This window comes from Eptatretus burgeri, chromosome 5, assembly GCF_056783735.1.
Source record: "Eptatretus burgeri isolate ZD-2024b chromosome 5, Ebu_testis_v1, whole genome shotgun sequence".
Lineage (NCBI taxonomy): Eukaryota > Metazoa > Chordata > Myxini > Myxiniformes > Myxinidae > Eptatretus > Eptatretus burgeri.
The window spans coordinates 84619076-84637193 of NC_140965.1; the positions used below are offsets into that span (position 1 = coordinate 84619076).

The 18118-nt window shown below is 42.5% G+C and overlaps 1 protein-coding gene across 3 annotated transcripts in view; it reads left to right on the forward strand.

Annotated features, from left to right (window-relative positions):
* The window catches only part of SPOCK3 (SPARC (osteonectin), cwcv and kazal like domains proteoglycan 3), a 570187-nt gene that overhangs the window by 550435 nt on the left and 1634 nt on the right, over positions 1–18118 (forward strand). For all 3 annotated transcript variants that reach the window (XM_085882734.1, XM_085882736.1, XM_085882735.1), the window contains exons 9-12: positions 10984–11037; positions 12687–12821; positions 13164–13319; positions 17116–18118. The exon at positions 17116–18118 is cut by the window's right edge and continues 1634 nt beyond it. In XM_085882734.1, coding sequence (XP_085738860.1) covers positions 10984–11037; positions 12687–12821; positions 13164–13319; positions 17116–17150 — 380 coding nt within the window. In that variant the 3' untranslated portion in view covers positions 17151–18118. The remainder of the gene's footprint in view (positions 1–10983; positions 11038–12686; positions 12822–13163; positions 13320–17115) is intronic.

An 18118-nucleotide genomic window follows, 5' to 3' on the forward strand; every position in this document is an offset into this window, starting at 1 on the left:
TCCTCGTGGACGACGTTATCACAGTTGTGTGTTGGCATAATACTGATTTGACTTTTCTACTCATTAGTAGTAGTTATACTTTACTACTCATAATCCCTACTTTTCAACTCATAGTAGTTGAGCAGGACTTGCCAAGTTGTAGCTCATGGGGTGGAACGCCAAGATAGCAGTGCTCGGGGCAATTCAGTCCCTGTACTTTTTGACTTGCAGAGGATGGATTTTACCACCTTTACCACCTTAACCACCTTACCACCTTAATGGACACGGTCCACCAGCAACTCCCACCTCGTGATACTGCCTAAATCCAGAACCACTGCTTACCTCCACTCAATTATTCCTCTCTCCACCTGTGGAATTGCCTTCCGCACTTTCTTCATTCTCATTCTTCCCTCCGGGCCTTCAAGACACCTGTTCAACACCATCTCAGGCTCTCCCCCATTCAAAGCCATGATATTTTCTATACCCGTTAAATCACCCCACCCCTCCCAAAAATTTGCTTGTGTATCCATCTTGTCCACCCCTTGCGTTCTCCCCTACTCCTCATCATTACCTGCATCCCTTGTTTGCCCATATCTGCCTATCTTTTCCCTCTGCCCTGTTATTGGTGTTTTCCCTGTCTCCTGCTGTTCCCTTTGTTTTGTTGTGTCCTGTTCTGTTTTGTTTTATGAGCCAAGACCATGTATTTGAAAAAAAAAAGGAACAGAATTCAGCACTGGAGAAATGAGGCCTGTTATCACTTAAAGCAAAACAAGGATTCCGAACTCAGAGAAGATCTGTCCCAGAGTCGCAATAACCGTGCGACTGCAAGTGGACTCAGGTAGTTTATGAACAGTAGGAAATTTCAAATATAAATCTGTAGTGAGAAGTTATTGAGCTGCATCAAAATGAAGCAGGCCACATCCAAATTTTATCCATAGTCTGGTAAGCGGAATATCATGTTGCTGTCATGGCTTGGGCATCTTTGATGTCTGGTGTCGCTGTCAGGTATGAAAGCACTCCACAAGCTCATCAATGTCCTTGTTAATGTTGTACCAATATAGTGTCTTTGGCCAGTAGTTTGTTTTTCTTGTGTCTAAAATGGCCTGAGTGGAGTTGTTGCAGAATGTCACATCACATGCTCCTAGGAATAAGGACTGCTTTACATTTAGGAATAACACTATTTTCAACTGGCAGCTCATCTCAATAGCTCCAATAAGTCCTAAGAGCCTCTGGAATGCCCTTCATGTGGTGATAATGTCTCTTAGTTGATCGAAGTTCGAATCATGATGTGTTCCTGCTGGAGCTGATGAAGCAACTCAGAGGAGAAACGGACAGAATCGGGCCACAAATCCAAATCGATTGTCGTCATGTTGATTGGACTAAGAAGGTGGGATAGGCCATTGGCAAGCTGATTTGGCTGTACTCCATTGTGAAGTTGTATCTTTCTAGCATCCACTGCAGTCACGGCAGTGCAGCAATCAATCAATCGCTAATCAATGATCATCATTAATGGAATATATGATTGATGGGTATGCTAAACCTGCACCTTTACAGGATGGTATTAAATTGTTCAATACCAAACATGATATCCAATAGCTAACGTTCAATGCAAGCGTAGCGTTGTTTAGTGTCTGTTCGGGTTTTGCTTGCATATGCCACTGGCCTTCACTGATTTCCATGGTCCTGAAGCAGTGTTGTACCAAGGCCGTGAAGACTGGCATCATACTGGAAGTAGAGCGGTTCCTCTGGCTCATGGTATTGAATAAGAGATATTCTGACACTTCATTCTTCAGCTGATAAAGTACAATTTGATGGTACTGCTCCAAAAGTAATTCAGAATCTTATTTGATCAGGTCCGGAAAGGAAAGATTGCAAAAAGCAATCATAATTCAGAAAACAAAATATGAAAGAACAAGAGGGTGAAGAATATTACATGGGAACTTGCATGGTGAGCCAAAGTTGGTTTTATAACTTCATGTGGTGCTCTAATCTGTGTCTGCATGAGGGGCGAATCTGCAATAGCAGACACCCAGACAGCAAGTAAATTTCCTGAAGAATTGAAACAGATTATTGGAAATGGCGATTATCCTCCCAATTGTGAGGTCAGGCCAGATCAGATCTGTGAATTGCTACAAGTACCATGTAAACCTGTACGAACCTGTTTCACAGTCTGATTGGCAGTGACTAAACCATCTCCCCACCAGCTTTCCAGGTGAGGAGGGTGTATGGATATGGACACCCAGCAGGATTAAAAATAAAACCTGTCAAAATGCAGCGGAGCTTCTTGTAAGCCAATAGCTATTCATATCTGGTGCCCAACTGTGTCTGCGGAGGTCCTCCTGCAGTTGGGTTACCCTTTTCCAGGAGGTTGGTGGCAGCACCTGCACTCTGCCCTCCATAAAACACTTCATTCCACAACACACACAAATAAAGGAAATAAAACTGAAAATCCACTCCGTGAGAGCACCTGCTGTACACCTGCCCTTCACAGGGCAGCTCACCAGATGACGGGATTTTGGCAAAGCTTTCGGGACCCCAATTCTTTGATGATTGGAGGAAAAGCACGTGGTAAACTTCCTGGGTCAGATTGTGTTGGTGTGTGGCGGGGTAGTGCTGAGGTGTTGTTCACCAAACGGAATATCCTCACTGTCTGTCTGTCTGTTACGGACACGGGAACCGAGTGTATTATGAGGGGGTTAATCCCCGTTTCTCCTCGGAAGAGCTGGACCTGGGGCCACCGCTCACAATTATCTTCGTGGTACGGTGGGTTGCTTCACAACCATGAATGTCAATTAGATAACTATGAGTTCCGATGTCCACCGTCTAATTTGGCCGTTTCACTAGAGGTCACGTGGCTTCCTGAACGGGGAGCACACCCTCGGCAAAGCACCAATCTTATTTTGATTAGATCTTAATTTGGGTGGCCGAGCGTTTACCACTGGTGCGTGCCAACTATGACAGGTCAATTAGTTTGGTAATTACCTCCCAGTCTATCTAAGTTCGGACAATGCTGGATCAATGGAAGGAAAGGACAAGCATGGACAGGTTGAAATGTCAACAAGGAATTTATTAATAAGGAAAAAATAAATAAACAGAAGAACTTTTTATTTCCTTGTGGTTACAATAGGAAAATTCAAATCAGTCAAAATAATCTCAAGCAAATAAATAATTAATCAGGCATTGACAGAAAAAAGAAACAAAGAGCAGATGATTATCACTATGCCTTACTTAACGATTAAACACAGACAAGGGTACCCATCAGATCATTCAGGGGGAAGAGGAATCCGATCTCGCTCACCAAGGTGGAAGTCGTCATGCGTCAAACAAAAGGTCCCGTAATGTGTGAGCATGCCTTGATCCGCTGCCAGCGCCCTGCCTCACCGCGCATCCACTCGGAAACAGGCTTGAACACCAATCGACGCCACATCGTCACCCCCAGGAACCAGGGATGCCAAGAATCAGGTACGCCAAGAGCAGATCTCAAGCAGAACCAGCATTAATGGTCCAAGCATCACCCACCATCAGGAGCCACAACCAACGGCGTCTGTAAGGAGCTGTAAGGCGTTGAGGCACTGTGAGAAGCTGGAAGGCGCTGAGATGCTGTGAGAAGCTGGAAGGCGCTGAGATGCTGTGAGAAGCTGTAAGGTGCTGAAGGGCTTTGAGGCTGTCACCAGCGATCAGAGCTGCAAGGCCATCACCAACTGTCACAAACGCAACTGTTGCCAGCTCACCAATCGTCTGACTGGAGCTGAAAATAGCCGTCACCCAGCTGTCACCAACCGTCACAAAACTCGCAAAGCTGGAGGAACCGCAACCAGCTGTTGTCAACTGTCTGACTGGAGCTGACATGAGCTGAAAATAGCCGTCGCCCATCACGTCCATTTTTCTGCTCATTGTGTCCATTCTCCTCTTGTTGTTTTTGTACATAATTTTTATTTGTGCCTTGTTATCTTTTCTCATCATAGTTATTTTGTGCCTTGTTTTCTTCGCTCATCATAGTTATTTGTGCCTTGTTATTTTCGCTCATCCTATCCATTCTGCTCCTGTTGTTTTGATCCATCATAGTTATTTGTGCCATTAATTGCCTCGTGAACAACATCATGTCATTCTCGGGCTGCACTGGCTGCGATAACCTGCCAGGCTGCACCATTGGTGCTGAATTTTCCTGTTTCCGAGGGTGGAAATTATTTTCCATCTCTCCCATTGCTTCCTCTTCACCCTCCATTGCGACTTCTTGAGGATCCTGGATCAATTCCTTATTGGTTCACGAAAAAATATTTTCACGAAAAAAATAAGTGACCACTATATTCGTTATTGTTGTGTGTCTGTCTGTCTGTCTGTCTATCTGTTGGGTAGTCGATGTAGTCGGAAAAAAAAATCTTAAAAAAAATTTTTTTGACTTTTTTTTCTACCCTTATTATCAGTATTTCCGTCGATATGTTTGTTGGGTTGTCGATCGAGTCCAAAAAAAAAAAAAATTAGAATTTTTTTTTTTTCGATTAAAACATTTTTGGGGGATCTTTGATCTCCCCTTATTTGTTGGTCGTGGTGTCGGTCTGTCCGTGTGTGTCTTTGTCGGGGGTTTTTGACCCCCTTGCAGTTGTTCGATTTTGATGCAATTTTGGTGGTAGGACCAGTTTATGACCTCGTTTTGCCGCGTAGGTACTGGTTGCTAACGCCCCTTTGGTTGCCGAGCAACGGGACTTTCAAAATTTGAAAAATCATAAAAAATTTATTTTTTCGAAAATCAAAAATCGGGCCACGAGCGACTGTGGGCAGTTCATTCCTCCATATTGTCAAAAAGTTCCAGCCGGATCCTATGAAAACTGTCGGAGAAGATAGACTTTGAATGAACCCTGGTCGAAAACAATAAAAAAGACGAAGTTCGTTATATCTCAGAGACTATGAGTCAGATATACATGAAACTGGTATGGTAGGTTCATGGTATGTCCTAGTTATGTGTGAGAAAGAACCGTTGCTATGGACCCCTCCGTTGCCGAGCAACGGCCGAAAAACCTCTAAATGTGGGGGTATTTTAACGAAAAAACAATCTACAGCATTAACCCTTGAGGCTGGAATCATGAATTTTCTTGTGCTTAATCATCAGGTCATTCCCCATCGAACGGGTCCATCGTGTAAGGTTCGATTGGGTAGTCGACTACCCATGTCCGCCTACCGGCTTGTCTGTCTGTCTGTCCCTCTGTTCGGTCCAGTGCTCCGTTAATACAATGGCAATTTCGATGAAACTTGGTTGGTAGGTTCATACCATGACCGAGTTGTGTGCAAATGAGAATCGTTGCTATGGAAACCACCGTTGCCTAGCAACGGGACTTTGAAATTTTTGAAATATCATTAAAAAATTATTTTTTAGAAAATCAAAAATCGGGCCATGAGCGACTGTGGCAGTACATTCGGCCATATTGTCAAAAATTTACAGCCGGATCCTATGAAAACTGTCGGAGAAGATAGACTTTGAATGAACCCTGGTCAAAAACAATAAAAAAAAACGAAGTTCGTTATATCTCAGAGACTATGAGTCAGATATACATGAAACTGGTATGGTTGGTTCATGGTATGTCCTAGTTTTGTGTGAGAAAGAACCGTTGCTATGGACCCCTCCGTTGCCTAGCAACGGCCAAAAAACCTCTAAATGTGGGGGTATTTTAACGAAAAAACAATCTGCAGCATTAACCCTTGAAGCGAGAATCATGAATTTTCTTGTGCTTAATCCTCAGGTCATTCCCCCATCGAACGGGCCCATCACGTCAGGTTCTATTTGGTAGTCAACTACCCATGTCCGCCTACCAACTTGTCTGTCTGTCTGTCCTGAGCATAGCTCCGTGGGTTTTGATACGATCCTGATAAAATTTTGATGGGAGGTTTATATCATAATCTAGTTGTGTTTTCCTGAGAATGAGTGGGGTGCGCCCATTATGGGCGGAGCCACGCCCAAAAAACGTGTTTTTAGGGGGTAGCCGATTTCAATTTGCATCTTCTCCTCAAGGGTTTGTCGAATCTGGCAGGGGTTTCGGTATTTGGTTAGCCCAATGGCACCTGCATAGCCCCACGGAGCTCAATTTTTCATTTTCGTCCCAAGGTCAAGGTCACAAGGTCACGGACTTAGAAAATTGTGAATTTTGACATAAAAATCATACGACCGCCCAAACTTTGAGAGCTCAGATGACAATATTTTTTATTCATAATATTGTGGTCATTCCCCACCTAAAGTCTTGAAACCATTTTGCTCTATCTCGAACACCTTGCCCGTGGTGCCCCCTTCAAATTTGTTTTTACGCTGATTTCATCAAAGTATGGATAATCTGAGGAGTGCGAAATGCCATATAGCCTATATGACATTATATTGTTCCTGGAATGTTCTAGAGGAAGTTTTGCACCAAAGGTCATAATCCTTGACCTTTGACCTTTGAAGTTCACAAAGGTCAAGTTTTCAAAGTTGTGGGAATCGAACCAGGTTTTCGACCTTCTTCGACGAACTAACTCCAATAAGCTATAGCACGTATCCTGTTTCCTTATTTTAATGTCCATAGCATTGTTTTGTGACCTTTGAAGGTTATGCAAAGGTCATATTTTGAAAATTGTTGAACAAAACCGGGTTTTTGACATTTTGCAGCTAATAACCTGTCACTCGGACCACATCATGTTGATCATTTTTATAACTTGGTCAAAGATTATCACATTGTCTCATCCTTGACTTCTGAAACAATCTACATCATCAAATACCGCTCATGAACCATCATCATCTTCAGACTTGTCCATATTTACATCATATGCATGGCCCACCGTGACCTGCCCATGTTGGTCCACCATTGGCCGCACCAATAAATTGAACTAAAATTTAGTCTAATAGCTTTGAATTTTGAAGTGCATAAAGCACACCACAGGTCAACTACCTGACACCAATTTATTGATCAAGGGGTTCGAAAAATCCCATTCCCAGACTCAAGTTTGTTACGGCCACGGGTACTGAGTATATTATGAGGGGGTTAATCCCCGTTTCTCCTCGGAAGAGCCGGAACTGGGGTCACCGCTCACAATTAACTTCATGATACGGTGGGTTGTCTGGAATGTCCTCACTCTAAGAGAGGAGGATCACCTGTCTCTGCTGTCATCTGAGCTCCAGCGTTTGAACATCAGTATTGCAGCACTTTGAGGTTGGAAGACCGGATATTGGTGTGTTAATGGTGGTTGGTTACACCCACGACTGGTCTGGTCATTATGATGTTTACCATGCCTAAGGAGTTACTGTTGCTGTGTCCAATAATCTGACTCCCATTATACAAGTAATTGAGGAAACACCGGTCAACAAGCATATTATGAGACTAATAATTTGTCACTCCTTTGGGTGTTATTCCCCTCATCTCTGTATATGCTCTGACTGAGGCATTCTATGCCACACTCGAGTCTATGGTTGATCAGTGCCCCAGGTGAGATACTCTTCTAGTCATGAGGAATTTTAATGCATCGACTGGCACTGATAGGGATGGTTATGAGGCATGTGTTGATCCCCATGAGTCTGAAACTGTGAACGAGAATAGCACTGAGTTCCTTGACTTTGCAAAATGTCATGGTCTGAGGTTGGCTGGTTCATTGTTTCAGCACCCATAGCCTCATCGCTGGATTTGGTATTCCAATGCTGGTGGTGTGGCAATGGAGACTGACCATGTGCTCATTAATGGTCACTGGTGGATGCTCCAGAACTGTAGGGTCTATTGGAGTGCTCATTTCCTCAATACCGACCACAGGCTTGCAGCACCTCTGCAGTTGCAACTCTAATCCATGGAGAATGGTACCATCTCAGCCTAGGCTGGATATTGGCAAGCTCAATAATGAGAGGATAGCTGAGGAGTTTGTGAACAGGCTGAGTGAGGATTTGGGGGGTCTGGGTGTTTTTGTGAATCCTGAAGAGTTGTGGAGTGCCTTTAAGACTACCACGCTTGATGTTGCTTGATGGAAGGTTGATTGCCAGGACTGCAACAACTACCGAGGGGTGATGCTGCTCTCAATGCCGGGCAAGGTCTTTGCTCGGATAATTATTGATAGGGTTCTCCACCATCTGCTTGAGCAAAAGGGCCCAGAGCAGTCGGGCTTTACACCAAAGAGGTCAACAACTGGGCGTATCCTTGCTCTTTCTGTCCACACCAATCACAGATGAATGTTTCGGCAGGGGCTGCTTGCAGCCTTTGCTGATCCTTGCAAAGCATTCAATTCAGTGAATCAGGTTGCCCTCTGGAGGATTCTCGGTCTTTGTGGAGTGCCTCCAACATTGATCAATCTGGTTTCTGAACAGTACGCTGGTACCAAGAGTGCTGTAAAGTGCAGTGATTTAATCTCTGACATTTCCAGTTGGTATGAGAGTTTGCCAGGGGTGTGTACTGGCCCCCATACTTTTCAGGGCTTGCATGGACTGGATTCTGGCGAGGATGTTGGAGAGATCAAGCTGTGGTGCATTGTTTGGGAATGTCAAGATCTCTGACCATGATTTTGCAGTGCAGCGAAATAGGATATCCTTAAGGGGACCCTCCAGGCACTGAATGAGGAGTCATAACCACTGGAATTACAGGTTTTGTGGATCAAAACTAATACCCAAGCTTTCAGTGACATCTTGGATGCTGTTATCTTGTCTGAACCCATTTGTGGCAAGCATGTTGAGCTCACAGAGACATTTACTTTCCTTGGTAGTGATATTCACGTCATTGCTGGCTGTGAGTCAGAGGTCAATAGACATCTGGGTCAGGCCTGGGGAGTCATGGATTCACTGGATCATGGGGTGTGGTGCTTCTGGTCCTTGTCAGGAGGACGAAAGTGCAGTCTTCAGGTCCTTGGTGCTTCCAGTCTTGCTCTATGGATGTGAGACTTGGACTCTGACCAGGGATCTGAGACAGCAACTTAATTACTTTGGTACCAGGTCTCTTCAGAGAATCCTTGGCTCTCGATGGTTGGACTTTGTGTCGAACGAGCAGTTGCTGAGAGAGATTCAAATGAGATTTGTTACCTGCATAGTCTGTGAGCATCAGCTGCGGCTGCATTGACACGTGTCTCGTTTTCCTGACGCTGATCCTGCTCACCAGATTCTCTCAGTGAGGAGCCTTGTGAGTGGAGGAGGTTAATGGGCTGACCATGTGCCTCATGGTTGTAGCTGTTTGATCAGAATCTCAAGGAGATGGGGATGGGCCAGGCATTTGCCTGGGAATGGCCAGACGGAGGCCCCTGGAGTACTGGCAGAAAGTGGATGCAGTGACGCACTGCTCCAGTCCATGCTCCCATACCTGAACTGACCTGACCTGATGGAGTTTATTTAAATGGTATTAGCATTTAAAAAGCATGGCATTTGCCCTCTTGTTGGGGGAGAATGCTGAAGATCACCTTACCCTCCTGTTGGGGGAAATGCTCAGTGTCATTTGTTTATTATCCCGCCCCTCTCCCGGAGGGAGGGAGAGGGATATTGTAATCGTCCGGTTTGTTTGTCTGTTTGTTTGTCTGTCTGTCTGTTAGCAACTTTACGGAAAAACGGCTTTAACAAACACTATCAAATTTAATCCACAGTTGGGCAATGAACCTTGGAAGACCCATTAACTTTTGGATACAATTGGATCAAAGGTCAAGGTCAAGGTCACAGAAAGATCAAAATCGTTTTTCGCTCATAACTTCGTCAAAAATGATCTGATTTACTTCAAACTAAGCTTATAGTGAACCTTATTCTATTTGTCACTTATAATCCTACCCATTCCTATCGTGAAAAATGCATATTTGTGAAGATCGGTAGGGTCCGAAGTTTTGAGGGTCATGGTCATCGGTCAAAATTACAAATTTTCCATTAAAACTAAATCATGGTTACGAAAATACAACTTCACGGGAAAACGTCTGGCTCAAACACTGTCAAATTGTATCCACAGGTGGGTAATGAACCTCGGATGACCCCATTAACTTTTGGGTCCAATTAGGTCAAAGGTCAAGGTCAGGTCATGAAAAGGTCAAAATCGTTTTTCGCTCATAACTTCGTCAAAAATGACCGATTTACTTCAAACTAAGCTTATAGTGAACCTTTTTTCTATTTGTGACTTAAAATCCTAACAATCCTATCGTGAAAAATGCATACTTCTGAAGATCGGGGTTAAGGATGTATCAAATTTAAATTTGATCCCCAAAATAACTTTATGCCTTAAATGGGCTGGATTTGTTGTGCCTGGCACCACTTGTTGTAATATATTTTCATATTTATTTGTCCAGTGTTGTATTCTATTATATGTTTTTAATACAGGTGTAACTACCATATATATATGTATATATATATATATATATATTTATATATATATATATATATATATATATATTTTAATGTTTTGTCAGGTGATGGTGTTATCTGTCACCAAATTTGCAATAGTTTGGAACATATCCCTATCTTTTACATGACGTATCGTTTAACCATATCGTTTAACACAATTATGCGTTTTTATTTTGCTCTCCATATTTTTACTCTGTGCTAATTGAGTTCCAACTGTGTTTTACTTTGCTGTTTGTTTTCTGCAGAGAGAAAATGTTTAACAAAACTATCACCTGAAAACTTTTTCACCTCAGATAGTCATGTATGCCAAGAAGTACAAAGTCAAAAACTGGAATTAAGGAAAAAGTCATTTGGCCATTCATGCCTGTGCCACCTATTAGTCAGGTGTGCATGCAAATTATATTTTTGTTGATTCTTTAACCAAAAACCATGGTAAAGTCATTACATCAAAGCAACATGACAACCTAATGAATAATTACTTAAAAGCTCATTCATGGGATCAACACAACAGTACAGAATGCACTTAGAATGAAGTGCTTCAAACATACAATTATTATTTGTGCAGCAAATTTGAGCCAAAACAGCATAAAACTGCTGGACATTATTGTGTCCGCAAAAGTGAAATAAAGTACAATACTGTGTTTGATTTTTACGAAAGGATTTGTGAGAATTATCAATAACATTATGGAATTCCTTTGCAGAACCTCCATGCCACGTGCAGCGAGATCAGCTTGAAGCAGAGAAAAGGCTTATGGGTGAGCAGTTTGATGTGGTTTTGTGGTGTGAGACAGTGAAGTCCTGTGTTGTTGTTAATCTGAGAAGATGCAGTTCATCTTTTTCTCCAGTGGTCGTAAAGTGCAAATGATGCAGGGCGCACCAACGGCAGCATTTTTCTGTGGGCACAAGGACAGAAAGGCCCCTCTCCTCACCCCTGCTTGTCATGGTTCACCGTTTGATTCATGCTCGATACACAAGGGGAAAGCCACCGTTATATCACAGGGTCAAAGTTTCTGTTCCTGCAGCACCCAATGAAAATCTCATTTTAAGCAGCGGGAACTGAAATTAATTGTCTTCATTTTGAGTGGGTCAAGGAAAGTGAGAGAGATAGAGAGGGGGGGAGAGACAGACAGATAGAGAAGAGAGACAGACAGAGAGAGACAGAGAGAGACAGAGACAGAGACAGAGACAGAGAGAGAGAGAGAGAGAGAGAGAGAGAGAGAGAGAGAGAGAGAGAGAGAGAGAGAGAGAGAGAGAGACAGAGAGAGAGACAGAGAGTGGCAATAAGAGAAAGGTTGTTGGAAATGCCCAACACAGCATGCTATCTTGCTCCATAGCCTGAAACTGGCTTCCAATTTCGATCTAGTCAGCAGCAGGACTTCAGAGTTGTTTTGGCTTTCGTCCAAGGGTTTGCGGAAAGAAGCGAAGCAAATTATGGCCTTCATTTCAGTCTATACATCCCAGTAACTTAATGGACACCATTATCCATTTGACTTTCTTTTTCTACATTATGGAAAAAGCAAATAGTATTCTTGGAAATGCAGCTCAAATGGGACTCGTAACCACCGACTTTTGTGGATTAATTTCACTAGATTTGTGGCGTTCAGATTCATTTGCTATGAAATTGCCCATTTGGGCTGCTAATGGGCCTTGTGTCTGTAACCATAGGTGGACCAAAGTCCAAACCCCATCCTAAGCACCTGGCCTATTACTTGATGCCTCTTTGCCTCTTCCACCAACAATATAGTCAAAGGCTGACATCTGTTTCTTCCACTGCCCCCCCCCCCCACCCCACCCCTCTGTGGACCCACCTTTCTTCAGCCACATGACAGGTGCACCTGTCCACTTGGGACCTATTATTTCATTGCTGTATAACCACATACCGATTCCTAACTGCCAAAACAGCCATTCATCACACTGCAGGCAGATTGTTTTACGGGCTTTTCATCTGTCATGAAGAAATAGAACGGGATTGGCATTTAAATCCCAAATTTATTTGAAATAAGGCTTGTTCAGTGGTTGAAGAAATTGCATTTCTACAGTTGCAATGCATTTTTAAAGCATGGCTTCAGACTCATATAAGAAATTAATGAAGCAGCGACACAATGGAGGCAGTGCCACAAATTACTTTCAAAGGAATTTTCTTTTCTTATTGTGCTCTTATTACAGATGAAACCCCATATACATTGTGGGTCCCATAACTGTGAGGTTTTATTTTGAAAACACAAGCTATCATGAGTACTACAGAAGTGATGGCTGCAGAAGAGGAGATCCCTAGATGAGGACAATGGAGGGAAACTGTGATTGGACATCCATTGAACAGACACTGACCTTAAAAGATTCAATGTCAAGTTTGGTAATCAAATCTACTTGTTGTTGGGGTGTATAACATGCGATTTGCTTTCAGGATATGTACCAAGCTGTGATGCAGACGGATTCTATCAGGCCCAGCAATGCCACCAAGGAACAGACCAGTGTTGGTGTGTAGACCCCAATGGGAAGGAGCAACCGGGGAGTCGGGTGTATGGCCAAGCAGACTGTGGTATGGCTCCAATAACCACATTTAATTTTGAATTTCAGAACTTTTTTATAGAGCTGAATTGTTTATCCTTCTGCAGGTACACACAAAGTTGTCCTCAACAAGACCACATTCAAATTCACTGTTTGATTGTTGCCAAGCTTGATGTATCAGTAATGCACGTTCCAAGTTGTCTCAACATATGGCCATCTTAGCATGTCAAGAAAAGCAGATGGCTGTTCTTGTTCATAATTCTGGCCATTCTCTTGTTTGTTTATGTTTGATGGTATCCATCTGCTTTCACCCACGACTACCTCTCTCCTCACCCCCACCCTCTTCCTTCCCACCACAAATCTGTATCTGTAGGCTGGGATGAAGCTGAGGGCTCAGGAAATGAAGGAAGTGGTGATGCAGATGATTGGACAGATGACGATGACATCGCCAAGGGGACAGCACAAGCACAAGTTGTAGGGTCAAAAGTTGAAGAGGCAGAGCCTGAAGATGCCGATGACGAAGATGAAGGTGATGATGGTTACGGTTGGTAACCATGGAAAAGGCTGGTTCAAGGCAGCTACGCATAGGGTCCTTATAGGTCCATGATAACCAACTGTCCAGCTTATTAAAATATTTTGTTCTTGTTTCACTGCTAGGAAATACATCAGACCAGCACACGTCCCAGAAAATGATCCAGAATTGTTGAGTGGAATATGGTGTATGGGTCCAAAATGATATGATTATTGTTGATGGAGGGCCAACACCGTATGATTGACAAAGTTTTGTCCCGCAGATAAAGTGAATATTGTGGAATGAGTTTCATTGCAACAATGATTCTCATGTACAGATGGTGTTTTCGACTCTGCTGAAATGTGCTACCTGATGTTTTGGCTTTAAATTGCCCATGATGCAGAGAAGTGTTTGAAGAGAAGTGAAGGTCTTGCATAGTTAAAGTTTGCCTGTTGAGTATGTTCACGGTGTTGGCAAACTAGCTGTAGTTATAGTATTGTGATGGCATTTAATATTTCCTTTGGGTGAGGTCTCGGTGCACGGATAATTAAGGTCGAGGGCAAAGCATCTTGCACCTTGGTTGATCATTGTTGTGTTGCTATTCATAACTATAAATATCATTGTCTGTGACGTAAATAAGAAAATTCGTCCAAAGACATTCAAAAAACGTCGAAGTCAAGTCTTTTAAAATAATCTGCTCTCCCCATTGCTATTTCAGCCTCCTCTTCCTCCTCCTTCCACCCTTGGGACAATTTTCCTCAAGTATTAATTGTCTTTGCAAATAATCTTCATGCAATTGCAACTGCCTTGAAATCCTAAATTGCTCTATAATAGTGATAATTATGCTACTATGCTTTATAATTTATCTCAGACTAAAATTATACCCCGCCCCCCCCCCCCCACTGTCTCCACTCCTATAGTATAGTATTAAAGATAATTATTATGACGTATCAGATATCAACCTGTAATAACCAGAGTATAAACCAAGAGGAAGATGCAAAAATAACTTGACCTAACATTTTCAGTGATATCAGTCAGCTCTAACTATAAATTGTATCGACATATTCTCCACCATTTTATTCAATGTTGTCCAGCATTGCTAAAGAACTTTTTAAAAGTCAGGTTTTATTGCACTTCATCAGATTTGAAATACTTGTCCTTGAGAACACTCTGCTTGATAAACACATATTACAAGATGAGGCGAATGAAGTGCATATCACAAGATCTCAGTCACATCCAGTATTTAGCCAAGGAAGATCTATACAGTATGATCCACTGCTTCTTCCTCCATATTCAATTGTCTGTCATGAATATGCACACAAAATCAATCCAAGATTATGTCAGCAGGGTGTGAGTGGCACCATGAGTTTCAAAGGTCAAGCCATAAAGGTCTACGAGTTAGTAACGGACCAATTTATTATCAGTTACACGACAAGTAAACAAGTCCTCCATATTTTCTCCAGACTGGTGCACGAGTTGTTTTCGAAACCATTAGAGTTGTCTTTTAGCTCTACATCCAGAAATGCTGAAATCAGTGAAATATCCATGGACATCGTTTCTGATTGTGATACTGTGGATTCTACATCTCTAGATATCAGAAAGTGTTTCACAGTCAAGAATGTAAACTTATAACGTCAAAACTAAATTGCCATTGTTGGAATTTTATATGTGATTATATACCTGCATTTTCATAAAGTTTCATTTTTATAGTTATACTTTAGTTATCCATCCATCCATGACTGCACTTCCATTTCTAGTGGGACCACGAGAGGTGGTGAACATTTCCATGGCCAAGAACCAACCCTTAACAGGTTGCCACACTGTCACAGGATGCTGTAGATTAGGGAAAGAATTTCAAATTTGATGATGGTTCTGGAACATAGTGGTCTACTCTTTTTGAAATGCACTTTAGGTATGGCAGATTCAAAACCATTTGCTTTGCCCTCTTAGTTGTAACAAACATAATGGCTTAACTGCAGTCAAATCCACTGGGAGACCTCATGGAGAGTTAACCAGTAAGGCAGGGAAGACAGGTTTATAGGATAGAATCCGACACTTTGGGATTATATGCTTCAGATATCCTTCAAACAGAAATCAAAATTACCTAGGACATGCATGTGCTACTATGCTTGAAATTTGAGAGCGCACACTGAAATAGTTGGGGTTTGGGGAGAGACGAAAGAAACTCCATAATAAATAATCTCCACATCATCAAATAATTTTTGGTAAAACAAAGTGCCAGGGGAAAGCTGCAGTTCAGAAATTATTTCTTTGATAGCAAACCCAAAATGTCCTCCAGCACACTCCTGTTAGACATTATAATTCAATTTGGCAAATGCTCTTTGCAAGCTCAATATTGGACTCGACACAAGAGATCAAATTGCAGAATTAGTCGACTGATTTCATGATTGATGGCCAAAGTATGGTTTGCTGATCATTGTTGTTTTTAACTTCCAGTTTGATGAGAGTGAGCGCTCACATGTAAATAAATCGAGCTGACGTGGTTCCAACGACAACAAAGAACCACGACTGTCATAGTTATACTCCACTGACAAGCCCAGGGGTTGGATCCAGCTTGTCATCGCTTCCTCACATTTGTGATGTATGCCTTGAGCCTCCAAGAATTCCAATTTACCTGCTTCGTTGCTCGGTGTCTGGATAGCCTATCTGCCTCTATAATCTCACCGTAGGGTTAATGAGGTAGGTTGTCAAGATTCCCCCGATGATGTACATCTGTGTCGCAGATAAATCCCATGGTGCTGTCGGCTTTGAGTTATGTTATTTACTTGGTGGTCTTCATGCTGCACTGCATGTTCTTTCGTGTTCTGTGTCACTAAGGGATGTTAGAGGGGCATTAATGACCCAGAAGAGCCCTGTTCTCATTCTCAATCATAAACTGCTGTCTGCCTCTTCTTTTTCTTTTCTTTCAAGAATCTCCGTTTCGCTGGCAAAATTAATAAACGGCTCATGTAGGACATTTCATTTTACTGGCCCACAGGGCAGGGAAATAACAGAGGACACCCACAAAGGCAACAGCAAGACCCAGTTACTAATTCCATCTCTGATTGCTTTGATAATGATGAAGAGCTCGCCTCATCTGAAAAGACATGGAGCGAGGAAGCATGGATGGTTAAGTGCAGTTTTGATGACAAAGAAGCCTTCAGTGACTGCCTGGCACACATCCCCAATCACCCAATGCGCCGCTTTTCCACGGGTGAATTTTGCTTCATATTCGAGCACGGTAGTTTCATAACCGAATATTTAAATGGCGTAACATCTTGGCCCACTCCACCTTAATTTTGTATGTGTTACAGTGGTTTACACTGGTGGCGATGTGACACGTTAAAGCAGATTTGCAATGGGATGTGAAAGTGGATGATTGGGAGGAGAAAGGGGATTTGAAAAGCCACCCAAAATGGAAGGGTAATAAACCGTTCATGTTTCTGTTCACTGCCCAAGGATCTGTGCGTTACTGCATGGTATTGTAATGCTTCTGCTATCATTTTGCTGGTGCCCACAGTGTGTGAAACAATAAACTCTGTAAGTTTCTCTACATGACTGCAGCATTTATTGAAGTCTAAAACGAAGTCGTTCCGATGCCGTGAGCCGGGGTTCGTTTTCATCACACTTTGAGAAATGGAAGATCTTGGTTGGGATGAAAATGCATTCTGTAAGCAAGTGGCCTCGATATATTTAGTGGCTCATTAAAACTTCGTCCTTTTACCTGCTTTATTATATTGATAATGAATTAGCCCAGTATATCAGATCACTTGTAAGATTGAAAATACCACCTAATTGCTTTAATTGTTTGCAGATATGGAAGTCTACATGAGTGAGCAGCCATTATGAGAAATTGGAGCGAAGCCTTGGTGGTGAATGAACAGCAGGGGGCTTTTTCACAGATGGATACTTATATCCTAATTCAATGCTCAGGTATATGAAATATGCCTCATAGTGCATCCATTGCTTGGCTCAAGGTAGATGCAGAAGGATTTTAGAAAAGAACATGAAAAAATACAGTGTCTAACCAAAAGTTGTGGGACATCCCTTTTTAGTTGTGAGAATACGGGACTTTCAAAATGCCATATTAACGCAAACAATACCTTTCACACATGTGTTGTGTGTGCATTTTCAGTGACTGCCATTGTTATGGAAAAATCTGAAAGTTAAGTAAACTTTTTAACGTAATTTTCAGCATTTAAACGAAGGTGTGACAATTTCAAAATGGTAAACCATAAATGTTGTGTTCCTGGATGGAAATTGGACTCATCCCATTGTGTGCTGCCTTTTTGGCTGCTGGTTGCATCATTGGTTAGGGGGAGGCTATGCATCAGCTATGCCGCTGATGCAGTGCCCCTATTACCAGTATACTGGGGCTCATTTCGCCGACATCGGAAGGATAACAGGCTGTCAACCTCGTGGTGTTAATTCAGTGGCCAACGGGGCTCAAACTCAGGACCCTAGGATCCCAAGCCACCACCCGAACCGCTAAGCCAACACCAGGCTTATCGGACTCATGAAAATATAGAAAATCCGAGGATTAGAGTTGTCTAGTTCCTACCATTTCCTGTTAATACAAGCAAGCGACAGCAGTCACACACACACACTTCTCCTTTAAGCAATACGTATATGCAAAAATCTCGTATAATTGCCCTCGCCAAAGGAGAAGGTATTGTGTTTGGGTCCATTTGTTTGTCTGTTTATTTGTTAGTTACTTGAAGAAATTTTTTTTTGCCAAGTACAACTTTTAAACTTACCCTGTGCATTCACAAGCCCGAGATATGGCCTTCCCATTGTTAAGAAGCATCCAAACCAGT